This window comes from Leucoraja erinacea, chromosome 27 (assembly GCF_028641065.1).
Source record: "Leucoraja erinacea ecotype New England chromosome 27, Leri_hhj_1, whole genome shotgun sequence".
NCBI lineage: Eukaryota > Metazoa > Chordata > Chondrichthyes > Rajiformes > Rajidae > Leucoraja > Leucoraja erinaceus.
Window position 1 is genome coordinate 14,392,503 of NC_073403.1, and position 19,353 is coordinate 14,411,855.

The 19,353-nt window shown below is 47.5% G+C and overlaps 1 protein-coding gene across 4 annotated transcripts in view; it reads left to right on the plus strand.

Moving 5' to 3' along the window:
- maptb (microtubule-associated protein tau b) overlaps positions 1-19,353 on the plus strand; it is a 52,374-nt gene that overhangs the window by 22,463 nt on the left and 10,558 nt on the right. Inside the window, exons 3-10 of one of the 4 annotated variants that reach the window (XM_055657114.1) lie at positions 1,658-1,714; positions 9,192-9,259; positions 9,440-9,616; positions 11,178-11,304; positions 13,262-13,536; positions 15,895-15,987; positions 17,517-17,598; positions 18,796-18,908. In XM_055657114.1, the coding sequence (XP_055513089.1) occupies positions 1,658-1,714; positions 9,192-9,259; positions 9,440-9,616; positions 11,178-11,304; positions 13,262-13,536; positions 15,895-15,987; positions 17,517-17,598; positions 18,796-18,908 (992 nt within the window). The remainder of the gene's footprint in view (positions 1-1,657; positions 1,715-9,191; positions 9,260-9,439; positions 9,617-11,177; positions 11,305-13,261; positions 13,537-15,894; positions 15,988-17,516; positions 17,599-18,795; positions 18,909-19,353) is intronic. The other 3 variants (XM_055657115.1, XM_055657116.1, XM_055657117.1) reach the window with 3 other exon arrangements.

The window sequence follows — 19,353 nt, forward strand, 5'->3', positions numbered from 1 at the left end:
GGAACCTGTTTGGCCCGCAGACTGAAACCAGGCTCACAATGCAGTCCGTTTCTCCACTTGCTTCTAAATCACTCCCCTATCTCCCCCACTTGTCCCCTCGGCCGGCAGCGATTTACAATTGATAATTACCCCAACACCAGCATGTCTTGGCAATGTGGACGGACACCGGACCCCCTGGGGGCAACTCACTCGGTTACAGACAACGTGCTAACTCTTAAGGATGGCACTGGAGGTCAGGATTGAACCGTGGTCACTGGAGCTGCCAGGCAGCAGCTCTACCTCAAAACTGCTGGAGAAACTCAGCGGGTGCAGCAGCATCTATGGAGCGAAGGATAGATCCTTCGCTCCATAGATGCTGCTGTACCCGCTGAGTTTCTCCAGCATTTTTGTGTACCTTCGATTTTTCAGCATCTCCAGTTCCTTCTTAAACAGCAGCTCTACCTCATTGTGTTGCCCATTTGTACCGAGAAATACCCTTGCCATGAAATAAAAATCTAGTTTACTTTTTACTTCTTAATCTCATATTGCCCCACCCACCGTTAGTATCCTGGGGTTTGTTGAGCAGAAACTCAGCTGGAAGTAAACTGGTGGCTCCTGGAGCAGATCGGAGGCTGGGTATCCTGCACTTCCGAATCCCCAAGCCTTTCCACCAGCTGCAAGCCTCAAGCGAGGAATTCTGGACGACCACCATCCAGGAGAAAGTAGCTAGTTTCATTTCCACACAGTTGTCCACAATATACATTCTCTGCCTCCGTCCGTCCCCAGTGCACAGTGGCTGCAGGGTGAAATCTACACAACAGACGCTGCCTAAACTCGCCCAGGTGACTGGTTTACAAAATAAGACACTAAATGCAATTGTGATTATTTCTCAGTCAAATTGCACCTTTCAGGAAATTCAATTGAACACTTTTGATTACAAATTGCTCTTGCGTGAAGATGTGATTTTTCATATCAATATGTGTGGAATGATATAATTCCCCATGTGACTTTACTTCACTAAGAAGAAAGGCAGCAGGCACTTGGCACCTAGAGATTTCCCTCCATCTTGGTTTATCATCAGTTTAGTTTATATTAGAGATACAGCGTGGAAACAGCCCCATCGGCCCACCGAGTCCCCACCAACCATCGATCGCCGCAGACTAACACTATCCTACACACACACTAAAGGACAATTTACAATTTTACCAAAGCCAATTAGCCTACAAATCTGTACGACTTTGAAGCGCGGGAGGAAACCAGAGAAAACCCACACAGGTCATGGGGAGAACGAACAAACTCTGTAGAGAGGGCACCCGTAGTCAGGACTGAACCGGGCCTCTGGGGCTATAAGGCAGCTATTCTACCGTTGCACCTAAATTTATTCTACACTGCTTTCTAAATTTATTGCTGGACCTTTATTATTGCCATGTCCACACCCTGGAACTCCTGCCCCAACAACATTGACGATAAAGACTATTGGATGTAACTCGTCCACTATGTGACTCATCATCACCTTCTCACCAACAGTTGGAGGCACAATATAATGCCTGGTTTGCCAGTGATACCCAGACACTGAAAAAGACAAAAATGCCTCATTGTTCATTTTCTGAACAATGTTTCTTTCTCTGATTTATTCCCACATGTGTCTGGGTGAAATTCTGTGTTTGAAAATGGACAGATTCTGCTCACCTGGCTGCAGGCTCCTTAGAGACACCATCTCATCCAGCTGCTGCAGGTAAGACCCCCCCCCCCCCCCATGCCCTCACTCCCCACCGTTCAGGCTGCTAGTGTCGGTGACGTAGGGTCAAAGCGTACAGAAGAATCTAAAGTTCCCGATGGTTTTTGCAGCGAGGGTGCAGAATTTAAAAGTGTTTTGTCCACCTCGACATTAATGCCAGATATGCCAGCTCCATGTCTCAGAGCTCTATCGCTCATCCTTCTGAAAAGCTTGTAGTGCTGGGATAGTTTCCCAACCTAAAGAATAGCCATGGGTCTCCAGCGGGTGACAGTTTCGCTCATGGACTCGGCAATGGAGAAACCAAAGAGGCAATTAAAAACAACGTTTCATCGCCTGGTTTGTGCGCCTGTGTGTATTGGTGACAAGACTGTGAATGAACAATCGAGAGGCATTTGATGCCTGGAGTGGACTCATTTTGCTTTCTTCATCGGAGTAGCAGTTCGTACAACTCAGAGCTGGTGGACAGAGGCACAGCAAGTGACAATGTGGACACATCCAGACAGAGTCAGCAGCTCGCACACTGGGGCCACAGCAGCATTAACTTACTGACTTATTGGTCACTGATCCAGTTCAAATCGCATCACGCCTTTTGAAGATTTAAATTCAATACAGAAATAGGTGTACGAGTAGGCCATTTGGCCCTTCGAGCCAGCACCGCCATTCAATATGATCATGGCTGATCATCCCCAATCAGTACCCCCCGTCCCTGACTTCTCCCCATATCCCCGTGACTCCGCTATTTTTAAGAGCCCTATCTAGCTCTCTGTTGAAAGCATCCAGAGAACCTGCCTCCACCGCCCTCTGAAGCAGAGAATTCCACAGACTCACCACTCTCTGTGAGAAAAAGTGTTTCCTTGAATTCAAGAGATTAAATCTCCTCTTCTCAGTGAAGAACGATAGTATTTAAAGGTGGTCTTGGTAATGGCTGCCATTGACTTGCTAAAATGCTGTAAAAACCCACCTGGTTTACTCAGGCTTTTTGGAGGAGAAAACCTGCTGCCCTAATACCCGACTCCAAACGTGAATGTTAATGAGGGATTAACAGGTATCCACAGCTAGTCAATGATATAAAAAAACTAACACATCTGTGTGAGCCTGCTCCAGAAGAACATCCAAGAAAACAGTTTGTATTATTCTGGTGCTTGGCCTGATTGGAATGCTGGAGCTAATCCAGGCAGCCTGGCTACTGGTTAACATGGTAACCCAGACAAAGGACGCTGCTCCATAAAATGGTGACCGCTGGTGAACCCAGGAATCCCTCCATCATACAGCTGAAGACAACTTTAAGTGGGGAAATTTACTGTACCTAGTAACAGCATTTAAGAGGCATCTGAACAGGTACTTGAATGAGCGAGACACGGTGGGCCGGTGGGCCTGTTTCATTGATGTTACAACTCTGTGACTATGGGTTCTGGTAAAATTAGACAAATTGCAGAATTTGGGTAATTTCTCTGCTGTTTCATTATTTCCAAGATAATTCTTTCCATCTCAGCTAAAAGAGACACATATTAACCTGATTTTCTATTTCTTTTTAATCATCTATAAAAGCACTGAATGTCTGTTTTTATCTTTCTTCCCAATTGACTTGTTTTTTACTTTTCCTTATCAATTTCTCAATTTTCCTTTTTTCTGAATTATGAAAATGTCCCCATTTCCTAGTGCTACTGCTCTTTTTGATAACATTATATGCCTTTTCCTTTCATAAAATACTATCCTTAATTTCTATTGCTAACTGCAGCCAGATGATTTTTCCTGTTTGGGTTAATTGGCCATCAAGTAATTTAAGTAGGTACACAAAATTGCTGGAGAAACCCAGTGGGTGCAGCAGCATCTATGGAGCGAAGGAGATAGGTAACGTTTCGGGCCGAAACCCTTCTTCAGACTGGTAGGGGGTGGTGGGGAGTAGGAAGGAAAAAGGGAGGAGGAGGAGCCTGAGGGCTGGGGGATGGGAGGAGACAGCTCGAGGGCTAAGGAAGGGGAGGAGACATCAAGGGCTAACAAAATTCAAATAATTCAATGTGACCCCACCACTCTCCATATCTTTCCATCTCCCCCCATGTCTGCCTTCCGCAAAGACCGCTCCCTCCGCAAATCCCTTGTCAATTCTTCCCTTCCCTCCCGTACCACCCCCTCCCCGGGCACTTTCCGTTGCAACTGCAAGAAATGCAACACCTGTCCCTTTACCTCCCCCCTCGACTCCATTCAAGGACCCAAGCAGTCGTTCCAGGTGCGACAGAGGTTCACCTGTATCTCCTCCAACCTCATCTACTGCATCCGCTGCTCTAGATGTCAGCTGATCTACATCGGTGAGACTAAGCGGAGGTTGGGCGATCGTTTCGCCAAACACCTCCGCTCGGTCCGCAAGAAACTACCTGACCTCCCGGTGACTCAGCACTTCAACTCCCCCTCCCACCCCCAATCCGACCTGTCTGTCCTGGGTCTCCTCCATTGCCAGAGTGAGCAACACTGGAAATTGGAGGAACAGCACCTCATATTCCGCTTGGGGAGTCTGCATCCGGCGGGCATGAACGTTGAATTCTCCCAATTTTGTTAGCCCTTGATGTCTCCTCCCCTTCCTTAGCCCTCGAGCTGTCTCCTCCCATCCCCCAGCCCTCGGGCTCCTCCTCCTCCCTTTTTCCTTCCTACTCCCCGCCACCCCCTATCAGTCTGAAGAAGGGTTTCGGCCCGAAACGTTACCTATCTCCTTCGCTCCATAGATGCTGCTGCACCCGCTGAGTTTCTCCAGCATTTTTGTGTACCTTCGATTTTCCAGCATCTGCAGTTCCTTCTTGAACAAGTAATTTAAGTAAACGACTTAGTATTTATTTGTTCTGTGTTAGCCTTTGCTTGTTAATTTTAGACTTTGGAGATACAGTGTGGAAACAGGCCCTACGACCCACCAAGTGCCCGCTGGCCAGTGATATCCCTGTACACTAACACTATCCTACACACTAGGGACAATTTACAGAACCCAATTAAACTACAAACCTGAACATTTTTGGAGTGTGGGAGGAAACCGGAGCACCTGGAGAAAACTCACGCGGTCACAGGAAAAACATACAGACTCTGTAGCGACAGCACTCGTAGTCAGGACGGAACGCAGGTCTCTGGCGCTGTAAGGCAGCAACTGTACCGTTGCACCACTGTGCCACCCACTGAACTGTTGTACGTTGGACTAGTTTCTGAATCTCCAAGGTGTCCGGGGTTGATATCTGCAGTAGAGGTGCAAGTTTTGGCAGGGTGGGGCAGGTCATGGCTGGCATCCATGGGAGAAGGGTGCATGTCATCCAGAACAGTGGACAGGACAGAGGGGAACACAGTCCTTGCAACGGTGTAAAGAGGGGGAACATAATCCCTGGGATAATGCTCAGAAGGAGGAGGAGAATGTAATCATTGCAGAAACATGCAGGGGAGAGGAGGAACATAATCCCTGGAACAGTGCACAGAGAGGGGGAATATAATGGGAATATAATTCCTGGAGAAATACGCAGGGTAGTGAGGAAGCATAATCTCTGGAGCAGTGCACAGTGGAGAGGGGCATATCTTCTGGAGTGCGTGGATGAAAGAGACACCCCTGGAGCAGGGCTCAGGTTGCTAGGGTCTTGTAGCCCGGTCGGAACACTGGGTGAGGCAGCGGCAGACACCGGAGAGGGTGGGAGGGTGACAGTGGCCTGAGGGCCTGTGCAGAGAGCAGGCAGATCATTGGAGGGAGGACTATGGCAACAGACCTCAGCACTGACTACGATTCTGGTGGGGTGGGAAGTCCTCTTCTGGCCCTGGAGAATACCTTCAAGCCAAGTCAAGTTGAGATTGTTGTCACATGCACCAGTACGGTGAGGTACAGGTACATTGGTTACAGCAGCATCATGGGTGCATAGACTCGGACCACACACAAAAATGTCAATTATACATAAATTGCATACTAATTCTGTAAGACTGAAAAGAAAAAAACTGCAAAAAGCAAGATATCTGCACCTAACACAACTGGAAAGCTAAACCGTGATCGTGCAATAGGTGGGCCTTAATGTTCTGCTGCTGAGGTATCATTAAAGGCCTGTCCCACGAGCATGCGACTCTATGCGGCAAGCGCGACCTAAAGGGCCTGTCCCACGGCATCGCTTGAGCCATAACGTGGTCGCTTGAGCCATACGGCCCCGCGGGGCCGGTCCCAGTTCGAGTTCAACTGGAGTTGTGCGGAGCTGATCCCGACATCGCCCGGGGCTCCGAAAAACTGACCGTCTTCAAAAATTCCGCGCGGCAACAGCCTGCCGGCCCGCAGCCGCCTCGACGCCGTACGTCACGCGCGAACTTCCCGCGGACTTCGCTCAAACTTCATGTCACTCACTCGACCTCCGCGCGGCCCCCGCTTCTGGTTTGGTCGCGCTTGCCGCATGGAGTCGCATGCTCGTGGGACCGGCCCTTTAGGTCGCGCTTGCCGCATAGGGATGTTTAGGGATGTGCGGGTCGGTTCAAGAACATGAAGATTGTAGGAAATTAACTATTCTTGAACTAGGTGGGGTGCGACTTCAGGTTTTATACCAGAAGCCAGAAGCGGGCATGGACCAGTGATGGGGATCCTTGATGATTGATGATACCTTCATGAAGCTTTGCCTCATGTAGATGCTTTGGATGGTAGTGATGGCTGTGCCCGTGATGGACTGGGTTGATCTACCAGGCCTTTGTGTTCCTGCCATCAGAATTGCCGTACCAGGCAATGATGTGACCATGAGGATTCTTCCTCTGGTACATCTGTGGAATTATGTTAGAGTGTTTAATGACAGACTGAATCTCTTTACACTTCTATGGAAGTAGCGGCATTGGCACGCCTTCTATGTGATTGCATCGATGTTCTGGACACAGGACAAGGCATCCACCATGTTAACGCCCAGGAATTTGAAGCTGCTAATTCTTTCCACCAACGAAAATGGGCACGGGGTCCCCAGACATCCCCTCTCAAAGTCAAACATCGCCACACTACTGAATCCTTCCTCCACATCCGTTCTTCCTCTTCACTTCTCATCTCCAAAGCAGCCGGTGTGAATGACAAGTGGAGGTAACTTTACTGACTCAGTCCTCTCACAGAGCGAATGGGCCAGTGGCTGTGAGCTGTGTGAGATCATGAACACGTTAAAAAAATAAAAGGAGTGGGCCATTCACCCCTTCAAGCCCGCACAATCGATCATTGAGATCACAACTGGTCTTCTTCCTCAGTGGCATTTTTCTGCTCCATCCCCAGGTACCCTGAATCCAATCGATTTCTGTTTTGGATAAACCTGATGATTGAGCTTCCACAGATCTCCAGGTTGGAGGTTTGGTGCCATCTGACTAAGAAATGTCTCCTGATTTATGTCCTCAATGTCTACCACTTACTCTCAAAATGTGTCTACGGTCTTGAGCCAGGGGAACCATTCTCCCCGTATCTTGCTTATCAAGCCCTTTAGTTATTTTGTGCATTTTGATAAGATTGCCTCTCATTCTTCTAAACTCCATGCAATACAGTCCCAGTCTACTCAATCTCTCCTCATACAGCAATCCCACCATCACAGGAACCAGCCCAGTGACTCCTTGTGTGGCAAGTACATCCTTCCTTGGGTAAGAAGACCAAAACCGTTCACGCACCCCAGATGCGGCCTCACCAAACCCCTCCACAATTGCAATAAAAACCTCTTTATTGCTGTATTCAGATCTAATAATAATGTAACTTTCACTCTCCTAATCGCATGGTGCACCTGCATGCTGGCCTTTGGTGAACAGTGTATGAGTACAACAGGTTTCTTTGAAAATCCACAGTTAACACACACTCTGTTTGCCTGCTATGTGCACCAACATGGATAACCTAACACATCTTCCACATCATGTTCAATCTGATGTTCCCATTCCAGATTCTCCTTATCACCATTAAACACTCTCCACACTACTCACATTCCCACCAGTTTAGTATTGCCAGCAACCCTGGAATAATTACATCTTCAAATAATTAGTCAAACTGGTTTTCCCTTAACTCCATGTTGTCCCCGTTGAATTATGTCATTCCTTTCAGGATGTTCTGAATTACATTGTTCACAAATTATAGCATTGACAATTTTACCGAAGCCAATTCAAGGTTTCAAGGTCAGTATATTGTCACATGTACCAATTAAGATACAGTGAAATGTGAATTACCACACAGCCATACTAAGTGAAAAGCAACAAGACACACACCCACATAAAAGTTAACATAAACATCCACCACATTGGATTCCACATTCCTCACTGTGATGGAAGGTAATAAAGTTCAATCTTCTTCCCCTTTTTTGTTCTCCTGCGGTCGGGCAGTCAAACCATCCGCAGTCTGGGTGATCAAAGCCCCCGCAGCCAGCGGTCGAAGCCCCTTTCGAGGTGATCGAAACTCCCACGTAGGGGCGGTTGAAACTCTCTCTGTGGCATGGAGCTCCCGAATCCGGCTCTTCTTACCAGAGACCGCGGGCTTCATGATGTTAAAGCCCACAGGCCCCGCGGTTGGAGCTTCGATCCCTGGCAAGGGGATCACAAGCTCCGTAATGTTAAAGTCCCGCTGACTCCCGCAGCTTGGAGCACCGGGTCAGTCTCGAGGAAAGGCTGCCAACACCACGATGTTAGGCCGCAGTGGGGACAGAGATATGAAATGGAAAAAAATCGCACCTCCATCGAGGTAGGAGATTGAAAAAAAAAAATTTCCCCAACCCCACATAAAACAAACCAAGGAACACTAAAACATACTTTTTAACACATACTAAGAATAACAAAAAGGAAGAAAGGACAGACTGTTGGCGACTGTCAACCTACAAACTACGTTTTAGAGTGTGGGAGGAAACCGAAGCACCTGGAGAAAACCCACATGGTCACAGGGAAAACTTACCAACTCCATACAGACAGCACCCATAGTCAGGATTTAACCCGGGTCTCTGACGCTGTAAGGCAACAACTTGACCGCTGCGCCTCTGTGCTGACTGTGAGTGGAAAAACAGTATACTGCAATTGATTGTGAAAGGGCAGAAACTGCTGGGAAAACTCAGTATGTCAAGGATCATGTATGGAAAGAGAAATGGTCCACACTTCAGGCCTGGGTGTCATTTCTGAAAACCTCTGGTCTGGTCCATTCTCAGCCTTCTCCACTCCCACCGACCCCAGAATATGAACTCCCTGTGCATCTGAACTGCTTCACCCCAGACAATGTCCTGATGAATCTCCCTCTCGAATGCAATCACATCCCTCCTGCAGTGTGACGACCAGACCTGCACTCATTACTCCAGCTGTGGCGTAACCAATGTTTTATAAAGTTGTTCCATATGCTCCCCACTGCTGCATTTCCATATCCCACTTAATGAAGGCAAGTATCTTGTATCTTCACCACCCTGTTTACCCAGTCTGCCATCCATCTCCAGTTGCGTCAGGGCCATTTGTTCCCTTGTGAACGGGTGAGAATCCATGGTGTTTTTTTCTCTCCTGTTTTTAGCTCCAGTGCCCGTCACAGGTGAGGGAGGAGTCAAGCCTCAGGCAGCTTCCACCAAGGGCAAGATGCAGGTGAGAGTCGGGTATTGACCCAGGGCTGATCCATCAACACAAGCCAGCAACACATCGCCATCCAAATGTTTCATTTCCTATTTTTTAAATTTATGTTGTTTTCTTTTAAAACCATCGTTTTATTTGGTTCATGGAATCATCTTTTGTGTTGCCATTTTTGAATTTTATTTACATGTAAAGGTCTTCACATCTACATCTGCAAAATCCTCAACAGCTAGGGCCCAGGCTGCTGCCAGCTCTAAGAGGGCCATTAAAGCTCCCAGTGCCAGCAAATCTATCGGCCCCGTCGCCAGCCCCAAAAGGCTCCTCTCCTCGATAAACCATGGCGGCACGGGTGCTAAAGTGCCGACTGCAAAGGTAAGGATCGTATCGAGGCTTTGTCCTGACAAAGCTCGACGGCAGAGATCTGCCAGCCAAGCAAACCCCGCAGCTCAACTTCCATTCTCAGTGTTTCACATGCCCTTCATTCCTGCCAGTCGCACGGCAGATATAATCATTCATCTCAGCTCCATATTTATTCCATTGGCCATTGCATGTTGCTGCAGAATTATCTGGAGTAACACAGTTTACGGTCTTCTGGCATGTTCGACGTCTTGGCTACCAACCTGTTTTCATGGAGGAGTGTGCAGGAAGGAACTGCAGATGCTGGTTTCTACCGACGATATATAATGACCGACAAAAAATGCCGGAGTAACTCAACGGGACTGGCAGCATCTCTGGAGAGAAGGAATAGGTGAAGGAGGAACTCTTCACCAAGTCCTTTTCTCCAGAGATGCTGCCTGACCCACTGACTTACTCCAGCATTTTGTACCTATTTGTGGAAACGTTATTGCTTAGTGCACAAAGAGTAGCAATCCTTACATTACCCCTCATTTCAGCTTCTCCAATCTGCCCCCAGTCATCGTGCCAATTCATGGTCACTCACCCAATTATTGCCCCCCATCATACCTTCCCTTCAGCTGCCACTTCTTGCCATTAAATCCACCTTGTTTACCCCCTCACTGTTGACACTACGTCTCCAAATCCTTTTCAATGCTGATCACCTTTCCCCTGAATTCCCCCAATCTCTCCACCACACACTCATTTCATCCCACTCCTTTGTCATACTACCAAAGCACTCTCACCTTGAACTCTGCTTTCTCATCACAGCCTTTCCGTAACCATCAACTTTTCTCACCATCATTCCTCCATAAGACATAAAAGCAGAATTTGGCCATTCGGCCCATCAAATCATCTCCGCCATTCATCCATGGCTGATCTATTTATCCCTCTCAGCAGCTTTCTCTTGCCTTCTCTCATATCCTTTGATGCCCTCACTGATCAAAAACCTATCAATCTCCCCATTAAAAATACTCAAAGATTTGGTCCCTACAGCCGTCTGTGGCAATGAATTCCACAGATTCACCACGCTCTGGCTAAAGAAATCCCCACTCATCTTCTTTCTAAAGGTGCGTCCTTTTATTCGAGGGCTATGACCTCTGGTCCAAGACTTTCTCACTTCCTCCCCCGTCAACTGCCCCCTTATTGTTCTGGTTCACACTTCGCATTCTGTTACCCACCCATCATCCCAAACCATCCCAGCCCCGTACACTCCACCCTATCATTCGCCCCTCGCGGTAACCCCTCCGCCTGCCCCTCGCTGTCAGTCCTTGTCCTTCATTGTAAGCCCTCTCCATCACTCCTTGCCATCACCATCACTCCTCATTTCCCACTCCTCGCCCTCACTCTTCTCCGTGGCTCTGTCTACATACCGGGCCAGCTGCAAAGTTGTTGCTCCTCGCATCATCCGGCAGAGACTGTGACAGAGACTGTCCTGCTCTGGTCAGTGTTAAGATGCTGAAACCACGTGGTGGATTTGGTGTAAGGGGTTGGTGCGTGTGCCGGGCTCTGCCTGATGCCAATGTGCCGTGTCTCTCAGCCTCGTGACTCCGCGCCGGAGGTCAGCAGGAGTCGACTGCCAGCAGCCAAAGGGTCAAAAGCCACAGCCAGACCGGCGGCCACGCAGAAGGAATCTAGTCACTCGCCAGACCACCGACGGGCCACAGGTGAGAGGATAACACTTAATAACAGGGGACAGTGGGACTGTGCAGATAGTAGCAATGTTACAAAATTTTGAGATTTAAAAAATCAAGTCTGCAATTTATCCCATCAGATAAAGTATAACAATAAGTTTAATTTGACACCAAATTCACTTTCATATCTCAAGTATTAAAAAAGTTATGACAATTTTCACACTCGGAAATTAGCATCTTGTTCCCTATTGATTTTCAATGGACATTACAAAGAAGCTGTGATCTTGGATAATCAAACGCCCATTTCTTAAGGAAAGATTAACATTTTTAAATAGCCTAAGTGTCCAAAGATTATTCACAAATAATTCACAATATAACATGATTTTTATATCTAATTTACATTAATTTATAGGCCAAATGGAAGGAATTTAGTGTTCAATTGCTGTAAATAAATGCCCATTTAAATCGGCTTTCTAGTGGGTTCATGTGGAACGCGCCGGTTTAGAACGTTGACATAGCGCTGGATTAGTGCCCTCAAATGCCGAGAAAAATACTGCGGGATATAAAAAGCCCAAAATGAGCTATTCGTTATAGATAATTTGATATATAGGGTTATATATATGCCCCATTTAATGTAAAAATAAGGTACATACCTTTAATTGTTTGCTCTATAAAACCCTGGGGCTGCGAAAGGTTGCGAAATGAAACAGTAATTTTAAAACTATTAGAACTATATTATCGAGGCCTATAAAACTAATAATACCTTTTGCGACCGGGTCTTGCAGCGACTTTTCGTTAATGATTTACTAGGCTGAACATGTGCGATTAGTACAGCCTAGTAAAAATCGCGTTTTAAACCCGCCCCCTCCAAACAGCGCCAAAATCGCGGGCCTGGCTGAGGGCAGATTCCTAATGACGATTCAGGTAGGTTTTGTAACATACCTACAGATAGGACCAGGCTGCAAGGATCATACACTGACCTTTCACTCTCCGACCGGGTGCTGGGGGTCATACACTGACCTTTCACCCTCAGACTAGGTTCTGGTGGTCATATAGTGACCTTTCACCCTCAGGGCATCAGGAATCATACACCGACCTCTCACCCTCAGACGGGGGGCTAGGTCTCATACACTGACCTTTCACTCTCAGACTGGGTACCAGCGGGGTCATACACTGACCTTTCGCTCTCAGACCAGGCACCAGGGGTCATACACTGACCTTCACCCTGGGTAAGTGTGTGAGTCACATACTGACATTTTACTGACAGGACTGAGTGGGTCATACGTTGACCTTTCACCCACTGTGACCTTCAGCCTCACCAGAACCTTAGTTTAGTTTACATGTACAGCATAGAAACAGCCCGTTTGGCCCCTCCGAACCTGTGCTGAACAGCGATCACCCAAGCACTAGTTGTATCCTATATTTGAGGGACAATGTTGCCAAGCCAATTAATCTGCAACCTGCACTTCTGTAGAATGTTGCAGGAAACCGGGGGGACCTGGACAAAACGCAAGCGGTCACAGGGAGAACGTACAGACTCCATCCATAGTCGGGATTGAACCTGGGACCCTGGCGGTGTAAGGCAGTAACTCCACCATTGCGCCACTGTGCCGCCCTATGCTGACAGGACAGAGTGGATCACACGCTGACCTTCACCCTGGGTCAGACGTTGACCGTTCAGACTGCGACTGGGCAGTGTGGGTCCCACACAGATTGTGGGGGCATTGGAGCACTGTCCTTCAACATTGCCACCAGCATCCAAGTGTGGGTTGTGACATAGCGTGCGGCACTGAGTGAATTCTCGTGGTTGAGCTGATTAGTGCTCGATTATTTCCTTACGAGCGATAAAAGGAACTTGTTGGCTGTTGTGTTTTTAACTGAGTGTGCATGAGATTTGATGTTCTCAGCACCTTGAATGAGGGGTCAGAATTGGCGGAGACGTGTTGCCCTGCTGTTCGGCTTTAATGTTCTCTCTTCCCTTGTCACTCAGGCGACTCTGTGGCCAAGCCAGGAGCGGGTGGGAGTGGATGCAGCAGCCCAGGAGGTCCTGGGACCCCCAGCAACCGATCGCGTACTTCGTCTCATCAGTCCTCGGGGTCCACTAAGGACATAAAGAAGGTGGCTGTTGTACGCACGCCCCCAAAGTCCCCCGCGGCTGGCAAGGCACGTCTGGCCCCCGTCGCTGCACCCATGCCCGATCTGAAAAACGTCAGGTCCAAGATTGGATCCACAGAAAACATTAAACACACCCCAGGCGGGGGAAAGGTAACCATCCAAGGCTCACTCTTATAACGGACTGGACCTGATTATCTGACCTTGTGTGCAGACAAATTGCATTTGACCAAACCTAGTGACAAACTCACAAGCAAACAATGCACTTAAGGTTCATCTGCAGTGGGATAGAACATGAAAATAGAGTGGTTATATTTACAAAAAGATACATGGTCCTGGAATAACTCAGCAGGTCAGGCAGCATCTCTGGAGGACATGGTTAGATGACGTTTTGGTTTCGGGACCCTTCTGGGTAGGCAGATGTGCGATGTTCTGTGTTTAACAGCAGCTGATAGTCTAAAACAATTGGATCATGTTAACATATGGAATTCATGGATAGAGTGCGCTTATTAAATGAAATCTGGAGCTGACTTTGAGAATCTGATTTGTGAAAGGAACGTGGAATGTGGTGAGAACCCAGGTCTCAGTGAATGGGGAACTCGGCCTGGTTCCAAACAGCTGAGATTAATCCATACGTTTTCTAATGTTTTAGATGAAACATGAGGGTTGTCTTTGGGATGTGGGAGGAAGCAAGAAGGTAACCAGGGAGAAGGTAGGAACACTCAAGGACAAAGGAGGGGATTTGTGCTTGATGTCAGGAGATGTAGCAAAGGTACCAAATGAGTACTTTGCATCTGTTTACTAAACGAGTACTTTGCAACTGTTTTCAACAAGGAGAAGGACATGGAGGACAGTGAGATCAGTGTGGAGAATACCAATGTGCCAGAAGAGTGAGATTAGGAGAGGGGAAGTATTGGAGCTCTTGGAGAACATTAAGGTGGACAAATCCCCAGGGCCAAAATGGGATTTATCTCAGGTTATTGAGAGAGGCAAGAGGGGAGATTGCAGGAGACTTGATAAAGATCTCTATCACTTCTCTGGCCACAGCAAGGTTCCGGAGGACTGGAGAGTAGCAATGGTTGATCCTTTGTTTAAGAAGGAAAATAGGGAGTATCCAGGGATTTATACATTGGTGACTCATGTGCAGACAAAAGAGGGAGGACTGCATTTGTTCAAACCTAGTGACAAACTCACAACCAAACATTGTTTGCTTGTGAGTTTGTCACCAGGTTTGGTGAAATGCAGTTCTCCCTCTTTTACCTGCACTTTTGTCAGGAAGCTGTAGGAGAGGATTAATTGGGGTAGGGTTTAGTCCCATTTGAAGAGAATGGGTTAGATTCAGATTCAGATTCAGATTCAATTTTAATTGTCATTGTCAGTGTACAGTACAGAGACAACGAAATGCATTTTGCATCTCCCTTGAAGAGCGACATAGCAAACGATTTGAATAAAAAAAATAATAAGTGTCCGGGGGGGGGGGGGGGGGGGGGGGGGGGGGGGTGGTGGGGGGGGGGGTTGATTGGCATCACCGAGGTACGGTGTTGAGTAGAGTGACACCCGCCGGAAAGAAGCTGTTCCTCGACCTGCTGGTTCGGCAACGGAGAGACCTGTAGCGCCTCCCGGATGGTAGGAGGGTAAACAGTCCATGGTTGGGGTGAGAGCAGTCCTTGGCGATGCTGAGCGCCCTCCGCAGACAGCGCTTGCTTTGGGACAGACTCAATGGAGGGGAGTTGCGATAGTTAGGGACAGTCAGCATGGCTTTATCCTTGCCAGGTCGCGTCTTATTAACGATCGTTTATTGAGGCGGTGACAAAGGTGATCAATGAGGGGAGGTTGATGGTTGATGGTTGTTGTATCCATGGAATTTAGTGAGGCATTTGATAAAGTTCCCTGTAGTAAATTGATCCAGAAGATTCAGATGCAGGGGATTAACAGTGACTTGGCCATATGGGCTCAGAACTGGTTTACTGATGGAAGAAAGGTGGAAGAACAATATTCGGGCCAGACGTCTGTGACCAGTGGTGTTGCGCAGGGGTCTGTTATTGGAACCTCTGTTGTTTGTGATATATATACTGTACATGGATGGAGTTGGATGGAAATGGAAATGGATTGGTTAGTAAGTTTGCAGATGATACCAAGATTTCTGGGGTTGCAAGCGTAGCCTGTGTGTCGAACACAACTGATGATTCCCACACTGGCCACCGATGACCACATTGTCGATCGTGTGTCTGCATTATTTTGTCCTTCTCCTTGGTGAAAACAGATATAAAGTACCCGTTTAGTAATCAAATGCAAACTTCTTCATTATGCTTGGAATCAGTTTGTAATATCCCACCCCTCCCTGCTTGGAACAAGGGTTTCTGGGTTTAACTTCCATCCAGGGCTTGGATCCAATTGGGACTTTACCCTCTGCGTGTGGCTTCCACCAGCTGTCTCCAGCGCTGCTTGTTGATGGCCTTGAGTAATCCAGTAATGCTTGTGTTGCTTGTTTCTCAATGGAATTTTGTGCAGGTGCAAATCGTCCACAAGAAGGAAGATTACAGCACCGTGCAGGCAAAGTGCGGCTCCAAGGACAAGATCCGATATATGCCAGGAGGTGGAAACGTACGTAAGAGTGCAGGAGACAGTGAGACTCACCTGAGTCTCCCAAAGTGTGACATTCCATCCAGCGCCCATTGCGTATTGTTCCCCCTGTGACAGAGTGTATGAGATTCTCCTTCTTGTGTGGGTGTGTGGCATGTGAGATATTCACTGTGTTCCCACTGCACAAACTTCTGTTAGAATGTCACATATTCTACCTGTGCGAGTTCACCCACATCCCTGAGCAAGTGTAGTCTCCCAGCAGACAATAACATCCCTGCACTGACAGCACTGACCTACAGCTGGTCCCAGTGGTAGAGGTTCCTTTGACTGTCTTGGATTCCGTCTGTGCCTCAGCATCAAGGAATCCCATTCAGTAAAATTACATGTGATCCTGCATTGGACAGACCTTGATGTTCCTTCACAAAAAAAACAAAGTGCTGGAGGAACTCAATGGTTGAGGCAGCATCAATGGAGACAATTGAAAGGTGACATTTTTGGTCGGGACCCTTCTTCAGACTGATGGAGCAGGCTGGAGGGAGCCGGAAAATGATCTCCCGTTATCCTGACTTCTGGAATTTCCCTCTTTGTCCCTGCGTGCAAGTTTCCACTCCGTCACATTCCTGATTGTGTGACATTCCCTCCTTGTACTAGTGGATGAAATTCCCTTCTTATCCTCTGTGTCCCTGTGTATTCCGGAATGTGGGATACGCACATTGTCCCAGTGCTTAATTTTCTTGTAACCTTGAAATGCCAGAGATTCCCACCTTGTCCCCAAGTTAGGATTCATCTTTGTTCCACAGGGTGAGATTCTCTCTCTGTCCCACTGTGGGACATTCCCATTCCCACTCTTTCCCCAAGTGTGTGAAATGTCCTTTTAATCTCTGATTTTCGGATGCTCCTCATACACGGAGAGTTCCCCAATTGACACCGTGTGAGACATTCCCTCCTCGTTTCATTCTTTTTTTTAAGGTGTGAGATTCTGCTCTCCCCCAGTATTTCAGACGTCCTCTGCCTCACAGTGCGAGCTTCCCCCTTTCCAAAAGCAAGCCGGATTCTCCTTGTGATTTATGTTCCTCTGTGTGAGATTCCTTCTTTCATATCAATTGGAAATCCCTCTTTTAACAGAGTGTAAGATTCCTACATTATCACAAGTCTCCCAGACATTGTGTCCCTACCCCTGTATCCCAGTCGGTGGGAGACCCCAATTATCGGATGCCGGGCCCCTTCCCTCTTTCCCAGTTGCTGGGCGCCCCCCATGTCTAATATATTGGGAGCCCTCTTTTGTTGGAGATTCCTTGTTTCTGCTCTGCAGGAATTCCCCCTTTATCTCTCCTGACATGCCTTCTGTCCCAGCCCCAGGACTCCGGCTTCACTCTCATCTGTACCCAGTTGATACCCAGTTGACTTGAGGCGAGATTCCTTTTGGTTCCACTTTGTGATGTCTGTTCTTTGTCTGGTGTATATCGCTCCTGTGTCCCACTGTTTCATTGCAAAACCGTTCCCATCTACACCTCTAATTACCAACTTTTCCTCTTGTTTGAACAATTCAGGTACAAATAACGAGCAAGAAGATTGATCTGAGTCACATCTCCTCAAAATGTGGATCTAAAGATAATATCCATCACAAGCCAGGTACATCTTTGAGAGTGAGGGGCAAAGAGCAGACTGGAGGAACATAAGCAGAATGAACAGAGGGAGCAGCAGATACATGCTTAAAAACATTCAGGCGGGTACATAGATAGTTTAATTTAGTTTAGAGATACAGAACCTTCGGCCCACTGAGTCCACATAAACCAGCGATCCTCCTACACCAGCACAATCTTACACATTAAGGACAATTTACAATGTTTACCAAAGCGAATTAACCTACAAACCTTTCTTTGGAGTGTGGGAGGAAACCGGAGCACCTGGAGAATACCCATGTGGTCGCGGGGAGAACGTACATGCTCCCTACAGACATCACCCATTGTCAGGATCGAACCCGAGTCTCTGGCACTGTAAGGCAGCCACTCTATTGCTGAGCTACCATGCCACCCTATGCTGCCCTGCATAGGTAAGGTTTAGAGGGTCATGGGCAACATGCAGGCAAATGAGATTAGCTTAGGTAAGCATCTTGACTGGCATGGTGATTTGGGCCCAAGGGCCTGTTTCCGTGTTGTATAACACTGAATCTCACATCATAGAAAGACGTGAGAGACACATCACCTATGAAGGGCAGAGACAAGTAGTATTAGAGACGAGAAAGAGAGCACAGATATATTTGTCAGAGGGTGAAAAAGAGAGTGTTGGAGTAAGCCGGTGGGTCAAAACAAAAAATGTGAGCAACAGTTCATGAGGAGAGAAAGGGCAAACATCTTGCAAGTAGTGTGAACTCACAGATGCATCTTGTATGAGAGAGACAGAGCCCTCTGAGAGACACTGAAATAAAGGCGCAGACAGCCATAGAGGGGGGAGGAGTAGGAAAGTAACCCAGAGATGTATCTGAGAGGAAGAGGAGGCACCTTACAATGAGTCAGAGCAGATATCTTGGAGAATGTTAAAGACCATGGATCTATCGTGTACAGCCTTTAGAGTGAGCAGAAATAAAGACACAACTTGCAAGGAAAGATAAAGACTGTGGGGGTAAGATAAGATAAGGGGATGAGACAAAAGATGCTGGTACATCTTACAGAGAGAAGAGAGAGAGCATCAGAGACACATCTTGGTGGGAATACAGCCATGAGGGACATGATAAGACAATGTCTGTGAGAGGGTGAAGACAGTGGAGGGAGCAGAATTAAATTGAGCTGACAAAGCAATTGGTAAATCGACGAATTTCCTCCCCAACAGGTGGCGGTAATATCGAGATCAAATCACAGAAAATGGACTTCAAAGACAAAGCCCAGTCCAAGATTGGTTCGATGGACAACATCACCCACACACCAGGAGGGGGCGCCAAGAAGGTGAGAAGGACACGCCAACTCAGGGTGAAAGTTTCACGAGAGCAGGAGCCCACGAGATGCAATCTTATCAGAAAGCAAATGTTCATTCAGATATTCCCCATTGAACCAGGAAGGTCTAATGACGGGAGGTTATAGTTGACCAGCCCTGGTCCACCGCTAGTGTTTAGAAGGAGAGAGGACCTAATCAAAGCTTAGTTCTGACAGAGCTCGACACTTTAGACTTTAGAAATACAGCGTGAAAACAGGCCCTCCTGCCCACCGACACGGCACCAACCAGCGACCACCGTGTACACAGATCTACACACACTAGTACAATTTTACAACTTACTATAGCCAGTTACCCTACAAATCTATATGTCTTTGGAGTGTGGGATGAAATTGGAGCACCTGGTGAAAACTCACGGGAGAATGAACAAACTCCGTACAGACAGCACCCGTAGTCAGG